Source organism: Crocodylus siamensis, chromosome 3 (genome assembly GCF_052110815.1).
Source record: "Crocodylus siamensis isolate JL-2025a chromosome 3, ASM5211081v1, whole genome shotgun sequence".
In the NCBI taxonomy this organism is placed as follows: Eukaryota; Metazoa; Chordata; order Crocodylia; family Crocodylidae; genus Crocodylus; species Crocodylus siamensis.
The window spans coordinates 4,710,987-4,727,158 of NC_143397.1; the positions used below are offsets into that span (position 1 = coordinate 4,710,987).

A 16,172-nucleotide genomic window follows, 5' to 3' on the forward strand; every position below is an offset into this window, starting at 1 on the left:
CAGATGTCTGTACCAATCTGACCGGGGGTAAAGTTCCCTATTGACCACAATAGGGTGATGGGTCTAACCCCAAGCAAGACCCTCTAGTCAGGAACCTCTAGGTCGAAGTCCCAGCAGAAGTGTTGGCACAGCACAGTCAAAATCTCAGCCTTGGATGCAGCCAACACCCGACGCACCCGCGGAGGACTTTGGACAACCAGACTCTGTCCCTATCTCGGAAGAAGAGAACGAGGCCTCCGGACACGGAAGTCCATGCCGCTAGTTCAAGTCCACGTGGCCTGAGAGACACGCTTTCCTCATCAGCGCCAAGGTAATCAGCTTAGGGACCTTAATTTGAAACCACTCTTTACCTTTTAGGATTAAATATTAAAAGCAGCAAAATGTTTTATTTAAAGGGCTTGGCACAACAGGGCGCTAAATGCAGCTCTTGTCTCTCCCACGCAAAGCTTTTAGTGCTTGTTATTTTCCCAGGCCATTAGGAGCCTTGTCAGCCCGGGCACTGTCTGACTGTAAAGTCGGGGGCTTCTCCTGCTCCTGGTCTCGGCTTAGGTCCTGTGTCAAATTTGACCTGGCTTGAAGCCCACTGCAGGCAATAGAAAGGTCCCCCATTGGGGCCCTTGACCTCAGAGGAGAGGAAGGCACAGGGTTTTAGTACTTTCTCCTCTTTGCTGGGGCCTAGATGCAATCTCAACCCAAGCCACTCTGCACAGACTTACAAAGCAAGCATGGTCAGCATGAGGCCAACCCAACTGAACCCATCTCCCCCCCCCCAGCAATGAAACCTGCAGCGAGGCAACACTTCAGCAGCTTGGGGCTCTCTGAACTATAAAAACAACTTAATTCACTGTTTCTTTCCCTGAAAGGACCCCTTAGAAAATGACTAGAAGGCTGACCAGCGGTCAGGAAGACATGTCTAGGAATGAGTGCCCCAACTGAACCCAGGATTTCTGAAACCCGGGTCCTTTAGCTCAAAGGATGCATCAACACAGCAAAAGAAGGGATGAGCATAGCATAGATAGGCATGCCCAATGCTAGCTTGCAAGCTTTAATTTAGTTAGGAGAGGAAGCAGAGGTGATACGGCAACTCTTCGCCTGGACTGTCAACTGGAGGCCATATACAGGGTCTCCAGCAGGCTTGTACAACCTGTGCTGAAGTCCATCCCACCAAGGGTGTCACTGCCATTCTTGCCCGTCCTATCTAAATTAAAGCTAGCTGAGGTGCACTTATCCATGCCCTGTTTGCTGTACAGATGGGGCCATCAGCTTTTGAGATCTTCAGTGCTCAAAACACACACTTCCTTAGAGCCATGCCATATGGATAAGCATCACAGCCAGCTTACATCTCAATATACCTAGATATGAAGTGAAATAAAAGTGAAGATAGGACTGAGATAAAGCGTCCCTATCCAGTTCCAACCCTCCCCAAGGCTCGCTCATATTTGTCTGTTGGCAGAGGGGAGCTTCATCTCTTGTTAAAACTCAGAATGAACAGGGGGGATCTGAATGATTTCTTTGTCCTCCCAGAGAAGAGTGTGCGGGGCTTTGTTTTATATATTACTCACTGCAGTGCATGCGCCCAATTAACACAGGGTCTACGTTTCAGTGGGACAGAGTCCTTGAACACTGCAATCTCTAGCATTACCGGGGCTCGGCTGAGGGAGCTCTGCTCATTCACGCCTGTGCTCGTTCCCTTTCTGTGCTGTTACGCTCTTCCCCTTGTGCCTTCACCTGTCACGCAAAGCTCCAGCTGAAGGGGGCCTGGTGAAAGATGATGGACTGACAGTCCCAAAAAATGACAGGTAGGATTCAAAGGTGAGATGTAAGTTAGAAACCCCACAGTAAGAATCCCTCATAGTCGGCTGCCCTAGATTTTACATCGACTCTGCCGACGTGCTGGAAAGTCTGAGCTGGCTTACACAGGTGCTGGGCGCGTCTACATGTGCATTTAAGAATTACATAGATACCAGAATAGATGTGCAATTAAGGCTATTTGGCTTTCCTGCACATTAAATTTACTACCTGCATATGTGTAGGCAGGTAGTAAATCATTTACTGCTCAGTAAGCACTTGCATGTCTAGACAGTGACACTTTACTGTGCAGTAGATTACTGCGCAGTAAAGCATCTTGAATAGACACAGCGACTGAGGAGCTGGAGCAGGGTGGAGGAGACTTGTTTGCAGCTGAGTCCTGACAGCCTGAGTGGGGCTGCTGCAGTCAATGTTGCTAGGCCAGTATGCAGCAACTCAGTCTGCCCCCCAAAGCGAACGATATTGTGGAAACAGATGCTAACAGCATCTTCAGCTGTCAGCTCAGGGCAAGACCCTTACCCCAGGATGCTAGACAGAGGGAAGGAGATTGCTTCTATATTAATTTGATCATTTCAATATCTCGATGGGGAAAAAAAAAATCCTGCTTAGATACAATTGGCCAAGATGACACAAGGTGACCATGGCAGATAACCTGCCATAAACCTGGAGACATAAAACAAGCCAATGACCTACTATACGACCATAAACATAAATTTAACGAAGGCAGCACTTATTCATTAGGCAGAAGTCAAGAAACGACTCCCAAGTCCTTCAAAGAAAGTAGATCTGTTACTGTCATTTCCTGACTCCTTTGCCAGATGCCAAAAAAAAAAAAAAGCCCCCCGAGGATGATTTCCCAAAGTCAGAACGAAACATTGGTGCTTTAAAATGAACACCAGAAAGCTTTCTCACCACCAACACATTTACCCACAGAAGGTCCACTTTTTAAAGGGACACATCTAATTTTTAGACCCAACATCTAGCTTTGTAGGAGAAAAAGAAGTGGGAAACAGAGCAGAATGCAATACATTTTCATCACTTGGAGTATACATGAAAATCAGTGCAATATTTTTTTTAAATGAACTTGCATTATTGGTGACCCCAGAATAACATCTATGAGTGAGTCAGCAGCCGGGGTCCACGAGAGAGAACAGGCTACACAAAAAAAGGCCTGGGTTTTGCTTCTACTTATATCGGGGAAAATAGGAGGAACGGCAATGGGGTGACACTGGTGTAGATTAAAGGACTGAGGCTGGGGCCCTATCATGTTCCCAATGAAGCCAGTGGGATTTGGATTGTTCTCTCAGGTGTGAGCCCCAGCTGCAAAGCATAATGCCAACGTAAAGCTTGATCTGTGTGCAACCCATTCCTCAGACCCTACCGTGACCTCTGCCCCCAGATTGCAAGAGCAGGACATGGGGCAGTCACAGAGACCCCTCTCCAAGGAAGGCTTCCAGCTTCATCTCTCCACCCCTCCAGTCATGTCCCCATGCACTCCTTCAAGTTTTCTCAGGCTTTTCTGCTTCATCCCCTAAATATATGACAAGGAGGTGTTGCTTGCATTTTCAGAGCCTTTGCATGGCTTTGCCTGTCCTCTTTTGGGAATTTTACAAATAAATCAACCGGAAAGGTTATGCTAAAGTGGCTTCTGATGGGGGCATCGCAGGGTGGGGGGAGATCAGAAAAGCTGGGCGCGCTCTTCAGTCTACGGGAGGAATATAACAGCAACAACAATGACAACAATCCTCGTATTAATACTAACAATATAAAAAGCCGCTCTGCAAGGTCAAGATTAAAATAAATAAATAAATAAATGAGTGGGAGGATGCTATTCACCTTCTCCTTAAATCCAATTTAAATCACTCTCTACAGCCCTAATCTATATCCATAATTATATCATTTCATACAACAAGCTTGCGAGAGGTCTTAAGAAATTTATGTAGATTAAAATTCATGGGTGCCATAGTACGGATTCCATATTATTAAGATTGATTAGGACAGCTGATGCTGTGATTAAAGAAGCCGGCGTTTACTGTTGTAATTAATTAGGTATTCAGACACAACAATAACTGCAATAACAGAAAGAATGTGCTGATCCGGCAGAAAACAACCACTGATCCTGTGTTTTATGTCCCCATTTTGTCTCCCAGGGGCCAGACATCACATTGCCAAAGGCATGTTGTCCCACTGTTTATTTGCCCTCCATGCTGGTGAAGTCACGCTGTCCACGGGACCCATCCTTTTCGCCTCTCTCCTGCAGGTCTGCAAATCCGCACCTCTGTTCACATTCAATGGCAGGAGTAATAGGGTTCGCATATATGGTCCAATTTGAATAACTAAGAGGCCTAGCAGCTACCGCCTTCTATAAATCAATATAATTCACCTCTAGATCGATCAGTAGTTACTGGTTGTGTTACAGCCATTCCTCTGGGCCCCCATTGTGTTGGACACTAGTCAAAGACATAGGGAGAGGTGGTCTCTGCCCCAAGGAGCTCCCAGTCTGAAAAGCCGAGACCGACACGGGAAACAGAAGCAGCAATGTGACTTAACGGAGGTTGCATCACGGGTCATTGGCACAGCCTGGAGAAGACCGACCCAGTCTCTGGATTTATTATTATTGTTAATTTAATATTTACACTGACATGACTCTGACAGGTGAATCAGCTTGGGCCTGTCTACAGTGTGGTGGCTGGGATGCTCCCTAGACAGTTGTGCCCCCCTCGCCCCCAAACCCACTCCACACTTCAAATCCAGAAGGATGCTAGTGAGGCTAGTGAGGTCGCTCGCAACCTTGTTGGAGGCTGAGGTTCCAGAGCACCCACAGAGAAACCCTCAAGCAGGCTCACTACCATATGTAGAAATGGGTGCATTGGATAGGACCTGCTTCCACTGTGGTGCAGACAGACTCGTCAGGGCTGCACTGCTCCAGGCATTGTGCAAACAAGAAATGGCAGCCGTTGCTGCAAAGAGGTGACAGTCTCAAAAGCCATGCCATGGCATGACAGTGGGAGTCATTATTTTCTTTCCCTGCAGGGTTGTACGACCAAGGAGGATGCACCTCAAGATGAGCCCTCCACTGCTAAGTGGCAGACGGTCACCTCCCGTGCCAGGGCTGCTCGAGACACGGCAGCACCAGTTCCTCCAGTCCGGCTGGAGAACAGGTACGAAGCTCTGGCAGCCCAGGAAGAGGAGGAAGGAGAGGATGAAACTGGGGAGGAGGCAACTCCACGCTCACCGCGTCCCATGCAAGCTGAAGGAGGCAAGAAGGCCAGGAGGAAGAAGCGTCGCTTGATTGTCATTGGTGACTCCATCCTGAGAGGTACGGAGGGCCCCATCTGTTGCCGGGACCCCTTGGCACGTGAGGTATACTGCCTACCTGGAGCGAGGATTCAGGACATGAAAGGGATGCTCCAGACTGTAATCCAGCCCACCGATTATTACCCCATGGTCCTAGTCCATGTGGGCACTAACGAAGCGGCCAGGAGCACCCCTGATTGCCTGATGGAGGACTACCACGCTCTGGGGTGCGTGCTGAAGGAGATGGGCACACAGGTGGTTTTCTCTTCTATCCTGCCAGTGAGTGGACGAGGCAGACGGCATGAAACGTGCATCGCGGAGACCAACTGGTGGCTACAGGAATGGTGCTTCGAGGAAGGCTTTGGCTTCCTCAGCCACGACAGGCACATCACGACGAGAGACATGCTGGGTTGGGATGGGCTCCACCTTTCCCCTAAAGGTAAGCGTGTTCTTGTCTAGGTTGGCAGACCTCCTCCGGTGGGCTTTAAACTAGGCTCGTTGGGGAAAGGGGAAGATGAGGGCGGAGGAAACATCAGACCGCCAGACCAAACAGCACCCACAACTACAGCCCAGCCCAGCCCAACGAGCGAAGCGAATAAACAGGTAAGAGATGGGGGCCAGGGTAACGCTGGGACTAGGGCGTCAGTACACACACCCACAGGAGGCCTCAAATGCCTCTACACAAACGCTCATAGTATGGGCAACAAGCAGGAGGAACTCACCCTCCTGCTGGCTGACACCAGCCCGGACATAGTGGGGATTACGGCAATGTGGTGGGACGCAACGCATGACTGGGCAGTGAATGTCAAGGGCTATGGGCTGTACAGGAGGGACAGGATAGGAAAGAGAGGTGGGGGTGTGGTGCTCTATATTAAGGAGGAATACACATCCTCGTCAATTAGCAAGGAGTCAGGGGAGGGGCACTCTGAGGTGCTTTGGGTTAGAGTACAAGGCAGTCGAGGGGAAAGGGACTTAACGGTGGGAGTCTACTACAGACCTCCCAACCAGGGGGAGGAGCTTGACCAGGAATTCTTGGGTCAGCTCACGGAGGTAGTGAAGGCTAAGGACGTGGTAGTCATGGGGGACCTGAACTTCCCGGACATCTGCTGGGAAGGGCAGTCAGCCAGGTCTGACCGCTCACGTCGGTTCTTGGCCAGAGTGCAGGACCTCCATCTAACCCAGGGGGTGCACAGCCCCACCGGGCGGGGACGCCTTGTTGGACCTAGTGCTGGCCACGGGTGCTGACCTGGTGCGGGGGCTGCGGGTGCTCGACCACCTGGGCGACAGCGATCATCGCCTGCTGGGATTCACCATCCAGCGCAAGGTGGCAAAGGCCAGCAGCAAGGCAGCAGCCCTAGATTTTAGGAGGGTAGACTTCAATGAGCTAAAGAGGATAGTTGGAGAAGCACTGAGGTCCCGGAGGGGAGGGGAGTCAGGTGTCCAAGGAGAGTGGTCGCTCCTTAAGGAGATGATCCTCCAAGCCAAAGGAAGGTAATCCCAATGAGGATCAAAGGGAGCAGGAGAGCACGCAAGCCTCCGTGGCTCACCAAAAGCATCCGGGGATGTCTCCTTGCTAAGAAGGAGGCTTACACCCAATGGAAAGAAGGGGTCATCTCCAGGGAGGACTATTCTGCAGTCGCTCGGGGATGTAGGGGGGCAGTTAGGAAGGCCAAGGCAGAGATGGGACTGGGACTGGCTTCCCAGATCAAGGACAATAAGGGGGTAAATACATAGGGGGTAAAAAGAAGGTCCCGGGTAATGTGGGGCCCTTGCAGGACGCGATGGGAAACTTGGTCATCACACCAGACTGCAAAGCTAACATGTTCAACAATTTCTTTGCCTCCATCTTCCTAAGTAAGGACCAGAACAGCCACCTCCCTGCTGGGCCCCCCTCGGGCCCCGGGGGAGGCACACCTGGGCCACGGGGTAGCGAGGATTTAGTTAGGGAGCTTCTGGAGGGGTTGGACCTATTCAAGTCAGCCGGCCCGGACGATCTCCACCCTAGAGTTCTAAAGGAACTGGCCGAGGTCATTGCAAGTCCCCTGGCACAGCTTTACGAGCACTCGTGGTAGTCTGGAGAGGTACCGGAGGACTGGAAGAGGGCCAACGTGGTCCCCATCTTCAAAAAAGGCAGGAAGGAGGACCCGGGAAACTATAGGCTGGTTAGTCTCACCTCAATCCTAGGCAAGCTGTTCGAGAAAATTATGCTGGCGCACATCCAGGAGGGGCCGGCAGGGGACTGCATGCTTAGGGGCAACCAGCACGGGTTCATCAGTGGCAGGTCCTGTCAGACCAACCTGGTGGCCTTTTACGATCAGATCACCAGATCATTAGACGCAGGGGTAGCAGTGGATATAATCTTCCTGGACTTCTGGAAGGCTTTTGACACTGTCTCTCACCCTGTTCTCATTAAGAAACTGGGGGCTGTGGTGTAGACACCCACACAGTCAAATGGGTCACCAACTGGCTGGAGGGCCGCACCTAGGAGGGTGGTGGCGGATGGGTCCTTCTCAACCTGGAAGGACGTGGGCAGTGGTGTCCCCCAGGGCTCGGTCCTTGGGCCCGCACTGTTCAACATCTTCATCAGCGACTTGGATGAGGGGGTAAAAAGCACCTGTTCAAATTTGCTGATGACACTAAGGTGTAGGGGGACGTGGGCACACTGGAAGGATGCAACAGGCTACAATCAGACCTAGACAGGTTACAGGGGTGGGCGGACGAGAATAGGATGGGTTTCAACACAGGCAAGTGCAAGGTGATGCACCTCGGGAGGAACAACCGGCACCACACCTACAGGTTGGGGAACTCCCCTCTTGTCAGCACGGAGGCGGAAAGGGATCTGGGGGTCTTCATTGACTCCAAGATGAACAGGGGCCGGCAGTGTGGGGACGCGGTCAGGAAGGCCGACCGCACCTTGTCGTGCATCCACAGATGCATCTCGAGCAGGTCCAGGGAGGTGATCCTCCCCCTCTATGCAGCACTGGTCAGGCCGCAGCTGGAGTACTAAGTCCAATTCTGGGCGCCGCACTTCAGGAGGGATGTGGACAGCATGGGGAGGGTCCAGAGGAGGCCACTCGCATGGTCGGGGGACAGCAGGGCAGGCCCTATGAGGAGAGGCTACGGGATGCTGCGGCTAGTAAAGCGACCAAAACGCTGGCTTGCATCCATAGATGCTTCTCGAGGAAATCCCGGGACGTCATTCTCCCCTTGTACTCGGCCTTGGTGAGGCCGCAGCTGGAGTACTGTGTCCAGTTTTGGGCTCCACAATTCAAAAAGGATGTGGAGAAGCTTGCGAGAGTCCAGAGGAGAGCCACGCGCGTGATCAGAGGTCAGGAAAGCAGATCTTACGGTGACAGGCTGAGAGCCATGGGACTCTTTAGCCTGGAAAAGCACAGGCTCAGGGGTGATCTGATGGCCACCTATAAGTTTATCAGGGGTGACCACCAGGATCTGGGGGAACATTTGTTCACCAGAGCGCCCCAAGGGATGACAAGGTCGAACGGTCACAAACTCCTGCAAGACCGTTTCAGGCTGGACGTAAGGAAGAATTTCTTTACTGTCCGAGCCCCCAAGGTCTGGAACAGTCTGCCAGCGGAGGTGGTTCAAGCACCTACACTGAACACCTTCAAGAGTAAATTGGATGCTTATCTTGCTGGGATCCTATGACCCCAGCTGACTTCCTGCCCTTTGGCCAGGGGGCTGGACTCGATGGTCTCCTGAGGTCCCTTCCAGCCCTAATGTCTATGAAATCTATGAAACCTGAACCTGTTCAGCCTCCACAAGAGAAGGCCGAGGGGGGATCTGGTGGCCTGTTACAAACTAGTCAGAAGGGACCAGCAGGCACCGGGGGAGTCCCTGTTCCCCCGAGCACCACCAGGAGTGACCAGGAATAACGGTCACAAGCTGGCAGAGGGCAGGTTTAGGTTGGATATCAGGAGGCGACTTCACGGTCAGGCGGCTAGGGTCTGGAACCAGCTTCCAAGAGAAGTGGTGCTGGCCCCTACCCTGGGGGTGTTTAAGAGGAGGTTGGATGAACACCTTGCTGGGGTCATTTGACCCCAGTACTCTTTCCTGCCATGGCAGGGGGTTGGACTAGATGATCTGCTCAGGTCCCTTCCGACCCTAGAAACTATGAAACTATTAGCAGCTCAGGAACCACAGTGATATGCATAAGTCTTTGCCAATGCAGAGCAGTGATCCCAGCTCACCAGTTACCCGTCCATTAACAGGTTGCCTTTTCCTGGGTGGAAGATGGAGGAAAAAAGTTTGGCTGAGGCATTGGAAGGAGAAAAAACAAGCAAAAGCCCAGGTTAAAATTTGCAAACAGCTTGCGTGACTTTGGAGCCTGTGGTAGACTTCAAATGTGACTGAAGTCCAGATCTTTAAATCTATGTACACATCTAGTTCCCATGGCCCACCCTTGAGAAGTCTGTCTCATTGAAAGTCAATGCATCCTATGTACCTAAGACCCAGTTCCCCATAGGCATTTATAGGTACCTACCTCCTACTGAGTTCAATACCTACCAGCCTGCAGGAGTTAAATACCCTACACATCTTTGTGGATCTAGTTTTTAGGTGCTATGGAAAATGAGATTTAGGCTCCTACATTTCTTGATGCCTTTGAATATGCAGCTGGCACCTATTGTATATGAATGCCTTCTCCCAGTTCAGAGGAAGAAAATGTTTTCGCTGCAGAAAGGCTTTGGAAAACTGACTTAAACAGCCCCCATTCATTACAGCTGAAGTGTGAATGTTGGAAGAACATGGCATCATTAAAGTAGTTGAGGTTACATCTGAAGTTGGCAAATTGTTATTATATTTTTTAATGAGGGCATTCATTTATTTATTTTTCCTGCCGTGAGTGGTTTATGGCATATGGCAGATTGTTACAAATGGGTGAAATAAACACTTCCCAATCGTAATGATGTCTCAGGGGCTCACCGCTGCTCAGCTGTTGCGTTTTTAGAATAACCAGAACAAAACAGCAAATGGAAGGGTCTCTGCGGGGGTTTGGGAGGGTTGAACAGAGCGAGTCTGCATCACAGGAGCCTTGGCTTCAGGGGCTTTGCAACCTTGGCACTGTTGGGGATGTTGGGGGGGGACAGGATGGGGGAAGGGGCAGTGGATGGGTTACTACTGTGGGACTCAGAAAGCCTGGATTTTGCTCCTGGCATGGCTGCAGATTTGCTGCATGACCCTGGAAAAGTCCCTTCCAGCTTCAGTGCTTCTATTTCCCCCCCCAAACTTTGACTATCAGCCCAACAAGGGAGAGACTGTGTTGGTACAGATGGGTTCCTGGTCCTGCCAGGGGCCTCTCAGTGCAGTCTGTATAGATAACAATAATGGATGGAGCTGGCATCCTATTAGCAATGGTTGAAAGTGGTGGCTTTAAGGGTCTTAGATCAGCTTCTAATGGTTATGTTTCTGCAGCACAAGACCCTCCACACCCAGACTGACATCTTTATGGATAATCTCAGCAGAGGCTAAAAACAAGCCCTACCTAAAGGTCTGACTGTCCAAACACACTACCAGTAGTCCTTCTAGGGCTGACAGAGCCACAGTCCAGGGTGGGGAACAGTAGCTTGCCCTCTTGCTAACCAGGATGTACTGATGCTGTGAGCAAAGAGAGGATTTTGATGCATCTTTAAGGGTGAGGGACTATAGTATGTTTCCAGCAGTGAATAAAACCCAAACCCAACCCTACCAAGGTGATGCAGAAGAGGCAAAGAAAGAAACCAACCGATCTGGCTTCATGGTATGCAAAGGAATTATTAGTAACAGATAGAAGGGATTAATTTGATTTATCTGCTGCCCATGATACCAACAGAGACCCAAAGTAATTCCACCAGAGAAAATGGTGTCACAGAGATCAGAACGGTAGTGGTGGATGGAAGTACAGAATCTGGTCCCTAAAGGAGTCATTGTTACATATAGGTGCAAAAGAAGCACTGATTTTTCAGGGCACATCTACACATGCACTTTAATGCACATTAGCCTATTTTAATGAGCATTCAAACATCACAAAAAACTCATTCTCTTTAGCTAATGTACATTAAAATAGCCTAATGTGCCTTTTCTAGTACCTCACAGTAAGCCTCAGGGGCTCCCCGCTGCTGAGCTGTTGCGGTTTTAGAATAACCAGAACAAAACAGAGTAATTTTTGTAAATTTAATGTGCATTACCTAAAGCGCATTAATGAACATGTAGACACAACCTCAGTGCTCATCTCAGCCAAGTGCAGCCCATGTTACTACTGTTTACCCGGAGCAGGTGAGCGCTTCGGCATGGCTATGAAGTTGCTGAGATCATGGCACAACCGATTATGCTTCTGCTCCGGTTACATGTTGTGACATATTGCCATGCTCAGTGATGCTGTGAGCTGAGGCTCCCAAAAAGCAAAGGCAAGGTGGAAAAATTAAAGGCCAATCACAAAATGGGCTCAGATGAGTTTAAATGGAAAGATTCCCCTAGGAGGAGAGTTGGACAGAGCCTTAGACACTAAGGGAACTGCAGGGCAATGTGCTCTGGCCAGGCTCAGAGGACTTGCCTTTGATAGACCTGCAGTAGTACTGCATGTTATACCTTGTTGGGCCGCAACAGTTCAGTGTCAAATCAATGCTGCTGCATGCACTGGGGCTGTGAATAGAGAAACAGCAACAAGGGGACTCATGTTGCCTATTTCCAAAACCCACTTGAACCTTGTGGGTTTAAAACCTTGATCTGAATACTATCAGGCTCATATTCCCAACCCTTCTGCCCAGGGCACATGTTGAAAAAGAGCACAGGGATAGAAGACGGAAAAAATAAGTGAAACAATAGGAGGGTGGTAATTGTATGGGGGCAATTCTGCTTTTAATTGCAAAAAAATGGATTTGTGGAGAAATACTAGAGCTTGGACACACGGCACATTTACACTTGTGCAGCTTAAGCTGGTTTTGGACAACTGGTGCAACTTAAGCTGGTTTCAGGCAACAGGTGCAACTTATGCTGGTTTTGCTTTAAATTATATTAGTCTTGAGCAGGCAGAGATCCTGCTATCTGGGAGTAACTGCATAAAGGTGGTGGCAATGAGGTGACAGATGAACAAGCCTGTTTGCTTTGTGGACTATTCTGAGATAAGCTGCAGATGCACAACACATACACATCATAGTTTTCCCAGGATAATTCTACAGATTTCAAGTAAGTTACACTAGTATATATGGTGGTCAAGCATTGCACATGGCTACAAGGAGAAATTGTGGAATCTCCATTCTTTTCAAGAGCATGTTAGACAGACACTTGACTGGGATGGTTTAGTCAGGGATGAGCTTGCCTGGAATAGTGGGGCTGCACTAGAAGACCTTCTGAGGTCCCTTCCAGCCTTACTTTCCTATGATCCTATAGTATGTCATGTATGTCATGTGCTACAACGATATAAACTCACAATGGAGGGAGGTAGGGGAATAACTGAGAGTAGGACTGGGTCATAAAATACAATAGAAGTGGGAAATTAAATAATAATAATATGTCCCTGGCTGGTATTATTTTTAACCAAAATTTTGCTGGAACCTAGAGGTCGGGGCAAGCTGAGTTGAGCCTTGGACTCTATTTTTGTATGATTTTTGAGGGTACATGTGGTAACCCACCCTGTTTTAATCTCCTGTTATACTTCCACACAGAAACTCAGAACCATTGTAACACAGGTGGGTGCCAAGAGCAGACATTACAGAGAAGAAGACATGAAATCCCCAAGGGAACAAAGAGGTAATAGGATGTCTTATGATATAACGTCTTCTTAACCCCAAGCAATTAGCGCCTGGCTCATAAATCATGCAGGACCATGTCATTTGTACATTTTTTACCCCATCTAACATAACAGTGGACCTTCTCATTATCACCTATGGGTGTCTCATCCTTTTTTTTTTTTTTTTGAAACCTGCTAAGCTCTTGGCCCCAGTGATACTAGTGGCAATGGGTAAAGTTTTGGATGGGCCTAGAGCTGGAGATAGGGGCCGACAGCACACATGCACACTCTACGGCCATTCAATCAGCTGTTGGGAAGCTCAAATAGAAGACTTTGTGCTGGTCCCATCTCAAATGATGGCAAAGAGGAGCAAAATTTAGCTGGAGTCTGGTCGACCTGAAATCTGCTGTGAAACTCCATGTTGACTTTGATAAAGGCAGAGCAAAGTCAAGGTGTAGTGCCAGGGAGTTCTGCACAGGGCCATCATCTAAGCCAAACAGTTTGCCACTTGTCACCAGCAAGGGCAGAACAGCCCTGCAGCGGTTTGGGGTTTTGCAATACCTGCTCTGGGCCACAGCAGTTTTGTTAGCCAAGTTTTGGGGTGTTGTGAAACTTGGTTGGGTTTCAAAAACCTGTCTGCATTTCTTAGGAAGATCTGTGGCTTTGATTAGGGGCAATGAGACATGTGACTGTTGTATCGACCCTACCTTCTACTTGACTTCTGACTAATACACTTAACCATGTCTCTCATGCATCTTTGGAGGTAGAGGCCTGGGCTGTACAGGCCATAAAGATTCTGGTTTGAAAAGTATTTTACTGCTACCCATGTTACCGCCTCCCACTGAGCCCCCTTTCCTGGGTGAGTTGCAGTCCTTGTAATTCCTGTATAAACCCAGTTTTCTTCTCATTCCCACTTTCTCCCTTTGATTCTCCTGCCACGCCTAGATGTCAAATCTGTGGGCAGGTCCCTGGAGGGAGATGGCCTTGCTAACAGGTCAAAGCTCCCTGGGGTGAAACCTCGCACTTTGTTGCAAGATAAACTCAACGCATATGCCAAGGGACTCGTGCAGCCCCCACCCCACTCCGTCAGCTCCCTGTGTGCCCCCCCTTTGTTTCTGGGGCTGTGTGTCTCCCCAACACCACAGCTGCTATTCTCCATCCCCATTTCAGGGGCTCAGTGGAGCCACTGATTCCTTTCTCCCCCCATACCAGGGGCTAAATCTACTTTTTGCACCTTGGGTGTTACATTGGGCCAGGACCAAGAGGTCCCAGCCGTGGATGGAGTGCCCTAATCCTAGAACAATATAAACATAAGGAGATGAACTCCCCGGCCTGAAGTGCAGGACAGTCTCAGCTCCCAACCTTACAACTGCTTATGCATGAGTTCAACCTTAACACCATGGCTAAGTACAGACAGTCAAACAGCCTGAGACTGAAACAATTCAATCTTTGCAGGTTTGACTAAGCTGTGTAGACTGAACCAAGAAGCAAGTGAACAGACATTCACTTTTGATTCTGGAAATGCAGCCACATGCCTGCAGTGGCTCAGGCTAGAAGCTGGGTGTTGCTAGGACGTGCTTCCCTGCTTGGCTGGAGTAGACAGTTTGAGACAAGGCCAGCCCACCTGCCCTGCAAGGGGGGAGTTGTGGGGGAGGTGCAAAGCATCCTGGGATGCTGGGGGACTGTGAGTTAACTTGGATCTAGAGGGGATCTGGGACAGGAATTCAATAAAGAGATTTAAGCTAAATCAGTTAGGTCTGATACAACATTCATCCAGGTTTATCTTATACCAGTTTCAGCCATTTTGATGGTGGTTTATATGCATTGAACTTCGGTTGTGTTTCAGATTTGCACTGGCTTCTGGTATATAAGTATACCAGTTTATGTGTAATTTCTGTCGTTAGTGCACAAGGAAACCGCACTGGCTTCCATGGGGCTTTGATATGCCTAATGTTAGCATATGCATTCATATTTGCCAGATTTTCGGGATATTTTTTCAGCTTCATTGACAACCCGCGGCTCTCTCTTTGTAGCCCTTGCAGTGATATGACCTAGGAGACTAGGTGAGTCTTTCCTGCTTCTGTCTCCAAAGACATTTTTTCCAGACCATCAGGACTGTTCCCAATAACAATATGCTCATGTAGTCTGAGAGACTGGCTGAAAGGGAATAACTGTGTTTAGAGCTACGTGCAACAGGCTTTTTGGCTGTAGGATCTGACTGGGTGTTCAACTTTCTAATAGGCTAGATTAATCTATGAGTGCTCGGGGGTAAAACATTCTTTCACCAGCTGGTGGTTAGTATTAATTAGTGAAATTTATTTAAATCATTTTTTTATTGTGTGTAAAACTGGCAAAGAATGCCTTCCCAGCAAATATGGAGCTTGGGGGGAGGAGAGATGGTTATCAAGAGACAACCACACTCCAGAGAAATAGTCACACATCTGAGTCTTGTGAGGTGCTGGCTCCTGGGCCAGTATAGCTGCAGTTGCACCTAGTCATTTTCTATTTGTGTACCATTTTCTCTCCCTTATTCACTGCCAGAGCCTGCAAACCCAGCCCTTTGTGTCGGTCATAGCAAATAGGCCATGGATTGAATGGCTCTCTTCAATGCTGGGTGGGAGCATATTCATAGGGTGTGGCTGGACCTGTTCTGCGGACCCATGCATGACTTCAGTCTCCAGAACATCAAAGGGGACCAGGGCAAAACTATGACAAGTAGGTAGGTGAACCGCATTGATCTGCCCTCAGTACTGGACCATGTTAGTAGGGCAGAAGCAAACAAGGTCTGAGAATCATGGGGGGGTTGGCTTACCTGGGTAAGGGTGGATGCCATTAGCAAACACGGCTTCTGCAGTGGGCTGCCCATTAGCTTGTGGTGGGAGGCCAGTGAAACCATTCACCCCAATTGGAGATGGGATGCTAGGCACAGCTGGTGCAGTGATGCCAGGAGGTGTGCTTCCACCTACAGAGAAGGAGAAAAATCCACAGATGAAGAACTCAATAGGCAGTGACCAATCCAGACATCAAGGTTGTCTTGGGAGAGCCAGTAGGAAACTTATGGATAATATAACAAATGGAGGACAAACTCTTTGACAGGTCAAACCCATCCCACAATGACATGGGCAGCATCTACCATTCCAAGTGAGACTGGGCTACGTGGCTCAGGCTTGGGAAAACTTAACACGGGAATCACTGGCGAAGTGTGCTCAGCTCCTAAAATAGGCTTTGTCTCCAGTGACAATCGTCTTTGGATGGACCCTTGGCTAATGTCCACTGGCCAATCTTGGTGACTTTGTGGGGTCTGGCCATGTTTCTTTTCTCACTACTGTTTGTATGAAGATAA

The 16,172-nt window shown here is 49.1% G+C and overlaps 1 protein-coding gene across 10 annotated transcripts in view; it reads right to left on the minus strand.

Moving 5' to 3' along the window:
- The window catches only part of CELF4 (CUGBP Elav-like family member 4), an 873,367-nt gene that overhangs the window by 77,647 nt on the left and 779,548 nt on the right, over positions 1–16,172 (minus strand). For all 10 annotated transcript variants that reach the window (XM_090037629.1, XM_090037624.1, XM_090037626.1 and 7 more), the window contains exon 8: positions 15,642–15,791. In XM_090037629.1, coding sequence (XP_089893755.1) covers positions 15,642–15,791 — 150 coding nt within the window. The remainder of the gene's footprint in view (positions 1–15,641; positions 15,792–16,172) is intronic.